General features: G+C 45.9%; 1 protein-coding gene across 6 annotated transcripts in view; it reads left to right on the top strand.

The window, feature by feature from the left end:
- The first annotated feature begins 297 nt into the window (after positions 1–297).
- The window catches only part of SAP130 (Sin3A associated protein 130), an 83,386-nt gene continuing 77,683 nt past the window's right edge, over positions 298–6,000 (top strand). For 4 of the 6 annotated variants that reach the window (XM_055316507.1, XM_055316506.1, XM_055316505.1 and 1 more), the window contains exons 1-2: positions 298–433; positions 2,100–2,217. In XM_055316507.1, the coding sequence (XP_055172482.1) occupies positions 2,106–2,217 (112 nt within the window). In that variant the 5' untranslated portion in view covers positions 298–433; positions 2,100–2,105. Of the gene's footprint in view, positions 434–1,195; positions 1,283–2,099; positions 2,218–6,000 lie in introns of those variants that run through there. The other 2 variants (XM_055316509.1, XM_055316508.1) reach the window with 1 other exon arrangement.

The raw sequence follows: 6,000 nt of genomic DNA, 5'->3' as shown, positions 1-6,000 counted from the left end.
GTGGAGGAAAAGGGTGGGATCCGCTACCTCTTTACGAGGCAACGAAAAAAGGCAGAAAACCCACTCCAAGCAGCAAAGGGGTGTGTTGCACCGGCCGGGTCGCCTGCAGATCCCGCCCAGGCCCGCCCTCCTGGCCCCGGAGACTACATTTCCCAGAGGCCCCCGCGGGCCCATTGGGCAGGCCCGTCCGATCTCCCGCTCACACTGAGCGGTGACTGGCTTCCCCAGAGGGGGGCGGGGCTTGACCCAGCCAATAGGTGAGAGGCTCGTTACGGCGGCGGAAGCAGCGGCGCTGGGCTGAGGGGTGGGGGACAGAGTGCTAGCGCCCCGGCTGCGGCGGCTGGTCCGGAGCCCGAGGACGTCGGCCCCACGGGCGGAGAGCGCACGGGAGCGAGCTCGAGGTGGCGCGACGGCCCCTCGGCGCAGCACCCAGGTAATGGCGGGACGGGCGCCCGGGAGGGGAGGAGAGGGGAGGAGACGAGGGGGCGGGGCGGCCGAGCCGGGCTGCAGCGTCCGTCCCTCTGTGCGTCCCTGGGGAAGGGCAGCGGTGCTTCGGCTCCTGCAGCTCAGACCAAGGCTCTTTCTCGAGCTGAGCACGGCGGTTGGGCCGGCGGCAGGAACCTGGTGTCCTGCGGCACGGAAGGGAGAGGCTCCGGGAGGGGTGGGCTGTTTCGGGCTTGGGGGCGTGGCGGGCGTGGGCCCTGGCGGGTAAGTGGAGCGGTCGGGGAAGCGCCGGCGGGCGGGCGGCCCAGGGAGTTTGGCTCCTGGAGCAGTTTAAAGTGACTCTCCACATCCGGGCCCTGCGCCCGCCGCTTTCAGACCCCGGCCGAGGCGGGGCCTCCTGCTTCCCCGCCCCCCTCTCCGGGAGCGCTGGCCTTGCTCTGCCATTGGCTCAGCCTCGAGGGGTTTGGGCTGCCCCGGCGAGGCTCGCGCGTGATTGGCTGGGAGTCGGCGGGAGGGAGGGGCGGGATCAGAGCGCGCAGGGCTCCGCGGATTGGTGCGGTCCCGCGAGTGACGCGCCTGGTGTGGGGCCAATGGGCGGGCGGGGGAGGTAGGGGCAGGCTCGGGGGAAGAAGGCTGGATCCCAGCCTTGGCGGGGTGGCGGGGTGGCGGGGGTGCGCGGGGCCGGCGGGGCTGGACAGCGGCGGGCCCCAGGCGCGCTTGGGCAGGAGCCCTCTCCGCGACCCGGGGGTCCAGCTCTGTTACCAAGATGGGCCCCCCGCGGCATCCCCAGCCCGGCGAGATGGAAGCGGGAGGTGCGGGCGGCGGGCGGTGGCTGCAGGTAAAGAGGCACGCCGCTAGTCCTGGGGCTCCCCGGAACGCCGTCCTCCCTCCTCGCCAAGACAAAGTCGCTGACACCCGGAGTGTCTCTGCAAACCCGCGTTCTGCGGTCTCAGCGGTGGGCTTCGGGGTGGGGGTGGGGTTGTGTGCGAATTGGGAATGTCGGTAGAGCGTGGCTGCTGAGGAAGAAGTGGGGGTCGCCTTTCTTAGAGAAAGTGGCGAAGGTCTCTGGTCCCTCCGGCTCGGTGGGGGCAGGGGGTCTGCGAGAGAAGGGAGGAAATCTGTAAAGGGAGGCCTGTGCGGAAAAGCATTTCAGAGTTGCTTTTGGATTAGGTCTTGAGGCAAGTAAGATTTCTGATTTCTTAGAACAGGGCATCTCCCCTCGGTATCTCCTTTGACATACTGCTGACAGTTGTGTCCACCTTGGTGTGAGCTTCAGTATTCCAAAGGAACATGCCATTTTCCGTAAATCTGTGTATGGGATACATAGTGTATCGTGCTAATACCTGTCATATAGCTGTCGTACGGGATTCAGTGTTGATTTTTTCAGAGTGGCAATCCATAAGTATTTACCGAGTGTCATAGTTCCCTCAACACCACACAGATGATTTTACTATTACTCGAACCCGTGTCCCTTAAACACTTACAGAATTTAGACCGTTTCTGCTACATATGTTGATCACAAGTAATTGCTGTAGGTGAATGATGCTGCATTTGCTTTTCTGAGGGACAGCATAGGTATTGGAGATGCTTTGATTTCTCATCATTGATTCTAATGTGAGAATTTAGTAATAACCATATGACTGTATGCACTGCAGGTGGAAATGAGTTCTCAACAGTTTCCTCGATTAGGAACCCCTTCCACTGGGCTAAGCCAGGCGCCTTCACAGATTGCAAACAGTGGTTCTGCAGGATTGATAAACCCAGCTGCCACAGGTGAGATATGTGATATCCCTCTATATTGCTTCTTTAAGAATATTGCAGGTTTTTTAATTTAAAAATTAGCAAATGCCTTGTGGGGTTTTAGGAAATACTAGGTTATTGAATTTGAAGAAAGGATATATTACAATTCTAGTTTGAACAAGGTTTTTGGAGGCGCCTGGGTGGCTCAGTTGATTAACCATCTGACTCTTGATTTCAGCTAAAGTCATGATCTCAGGGTTGTGAGATTGAGACCCACCTCAGTTTCTGTGCTGGGCATCAAGCCTACTTAAGATTAGCCCTCTCTCTCCCCTGCCCCACCCCTGCCTTAAAAATGAATAAATAAACAAGGTTTTTAAAAATTCTTTTTTTTAATAAAATAAAATAAATAAATAAAAATTATTTTTTAATCCTTTCACATGTACTGGAGTATATGTGAAACTTAGAACAAAGCATGCCTACGAGAACTACATTAATGTGGTCTTTAAGGCCAAGAGGTGTAATAGTGCCATGAGGGAGTACAAAGGTGTGTAAGGCATAATTCTTACCTTTTAGGAGACTTATGAGCTAGGAAAGAAGGTTTTAAAAAAAAAGTACAGTGAGCCCTTGAAAAACACAGGTTTGAACTGTACAAGTCCATTATGTGTGGATATTTTTTTTTTAAAGATTGTATTTATTTATTCATGAGAGGCAGAGAGAGAGAGAGAGGCAGAGAGACAGGCAGGGGGAGAAGCAGGCTCCATGCAGGGAACCCGACGTGGGACTCGATCCCGGGTCTCCAGGATCACACCCTGGGCTGAGGGCAACACTAAACCGCTGAGCCACCCGGGCTGTCCATGTGGATATTTTGTAATAAAGGTAATACAGCACTACAAATGTATTTTGCCTTTCTTATGATTTTAATATTTTCTCTGTAGCTTACGTTATTATAAGAATATAATATATAATATACAAAATACATGTTAATTGAGTGTTATAGGCAAGGTTTCCAGTCAGCAGTAGGTTATTAGTTAAGCTCTTAGCGAGTCAAAAGTTATATGCAGATTTTCGACTGTAGGTATGGTCATCACCCCTAACCTCCTCATTGTTCAAGGGCCAACTGAATATATACACATATACACATTTAGCTTTTAGTTGTATGCCCTTTGAATGCTAAAGATCAGTGGTCCTCAGCAGGGATGATTTTGCAGTCCAGGGAGTATTTGGCAATGTGTGGATACGTTTTTGGTTGTCACAACTAGGGGGTGCTGTTGGCATCTGATATTTAAAGACCAAGGATGCTGCTAAACATCCAAAATGGACAGGACAGTCCCCTACAACAAACTATCCAATCCAGTTAACAGGGCTGAAGTTGAGGTACTCCATCAAGTAGTCTTTTTTTTTTTCTCTACATCAAGTAAAAAGATGACATTGCTAAGTAAAGTACCACTGTGAGCTCATTGTTCAAACCAGGAACACAGGCATCATCTTTATTGCTCCCTCTCTCACTCTTGCTCTCTGGCTCTTATATGTGAGCTATGGACCTTTGTCTGGTGCTTCAGCCTCATTATCCCTCCTCCAACTTAGTTTTTGTAACAAATTTATCTTAGTTCTCTTAGGACTTGAAGTAATTTTAAGCTACTTTATGTCTCCTGCTTAATAGTAACTAGTCATTTTCTAAATAAATGAGAAAACGTTCCCAATATTTTTGACCTGTAGACTTTATATATTCTGTTCCTTTTGCCACAGTCTCCTTCCTTCTTACACTCACTTATTTTATAAATTCCTGTCATTCCTTGAGGTTTCATCTCAGATATCATATTCTCTAAGAGGTCTTTGCTGACTAGACCACAAGAGTCAGGGATAGGACCGCCTAGAATGAAGGCTGGAACCATTTTCTGGAACCTAGAACCTTGTGTACCTTTGTATGTACTATACTTGCTACATTGTAGGGTACAAAGTAGTAATCAGCAAGTCCTTATAGAGCTACTTAAACTTCTTTGCTCCTTAACAAATATTTTTGACAATATTTTGTCTTTGGTATAAGTTCATGGAATAATTTAAAGGAGAATAGTTTATTTTTTTTTAAGATTTTATTTATTCATGAGAGACAGTGAGAGAGGCAGAGACAGGGAGAGGGAGAAGCAGGCTCCTTGCAGGGAGCCCGATGTGGGACTCGATCCCAGGTCTCCAGGATCAGGCCCTGGGCTGAAGGCTGCGCTAAAGCACTGAGCCACCCGGGCTGCCCCAAGGAGAGTAGTTTAAAAGAGTATTTTTGAATGTCTATTTGCAGAGAATTTTGCTACTTATTAAAAATGGTGTCAATGAGCAATAATTGCCCTAAGATTTTGTTGAGAGGGATATCATTGACTTAGACCAAAATTGCCTATAATTTGACACTTTTAAATAGTGTGTATGTTTTTTCCTTCAGTGATTCTCAGAAAGAAAACAAGTTTTCCGTAAGGAGTTAAATATTTTTCTGTATTTTCTATTGCTTTTATCAGAAGAACTAATATGAGATCTGAAGCATATCAGGATTTTAAATATATGTTCAAAGTTCAGAAGTATGGGGGTACTAGGGTAGCTCAGTGGTTGACTGTCTGCCTGTAGCTCAGTTCATGATCCTGGGATCAAGTCCTGCTTATGTCTCTGCCTATGTCTCTGCCTCTTTCTCTGTGTGTCTCATGAATAAATCCATAAAATCTTAAAAAAAAAAAAAAGTTCAGAAGTATGGATTGCAAGTTTTCTTAACTATTCTTTCAAGATTCTTTTGGTCCTAAATGATTCTAAAAAGAGCTTAACAGGAGATAGCCAGTACATTATATCGTACTGAAATTGTCAAAAATCACAGTCTTCCCGGACAGATAGATTTGGGGGAAAGTTATGAAATTGTCCATTTCCCTTAAAGATTTAATCAGGAGAAAATCTGTTTGGACAACACGGAAGGTTCACAATATGATCTTATATAAAGATCATATATTTAAAAAGGTGTTAGAACTAGTAAGTGAAATCAGTAAAGGTTGCAGGAAAAAAGTTCAACATATAAAAACCAATTATATTTTTAGTACTAGCAATAAACAGTGAAATTTTTAAATATCATTTGTAATAGCATCCAAAAAAAAAAGCCCCACAAAACACTCAAGGATAAATTTAACAAAATGTATTATATAGGACTTGGGATTAGAAAACTGAAAAATGTGACTGAAGACAATGAAAAACCCAGATAAATGAGGTGCCCAATCATGTTCATCTATTGAAACACCCAGTATTTTTAATATACTTGTTCTACCCAACGGGATCTGTAGATTGAAAAAAATTCTAATCAAAATCCTATCCTGTGCTTTTGTAAAAATTGTCAATCTGAATTTATATTTATGTGGAAATTGAAGGACCAACAATAGCCAAAGTAATTTTGACCCCTAAAAAAGAAAATAAACTTGGAGGACTCTACTACCTTATTTCAAGACTTGCTATAGAGCTATGCCAATCAAGACAGTATGATATTGGCATAAAGATAGAGATACAGACCATTGAAAATGGAGGATCCAGGAATAGACCCACACATAATGGTCGTTTGATTTTTGACAAAAATACATAGGTAATTCAATAGGGAAATGATAGTCTTTTCAACAAAACCGTATCCAAATGGAAAAAATGAACCTTGACCTTTACTTTCGCCATACACAAGAATTAAGTCACAGTGTATCTCTAAATGTAAAACTTAAAGTTTCTAAAAGAAAATATGGTAATTGCTTATGACTTTGGGGTGAGCAAAAATTCTTTAGGTTTCAAAAAACACTGATTAATACTAATTACAAG

Source organism: Nyctereutes procyonoides, unplaced genomic scaffold (genome assembly GCF_905146905.1).
Source record: "Nyctereutes procyonoides isolate TBG_1078 unplaced genomic scaffold, NYPRO_anot_genome, whole genome shotgun sequence".
NCBI lineage: Eukaryota > Metazoa > Chordata > Mammalia > Carnivora > Canidae > Nyctereutes > Nyctereutes procyonoides.
The sequence above is the reverse complement of the archived record's forward strand: the minus strand, read 5'-3'. Positions and strand labels throughout refer to the sequence as shown.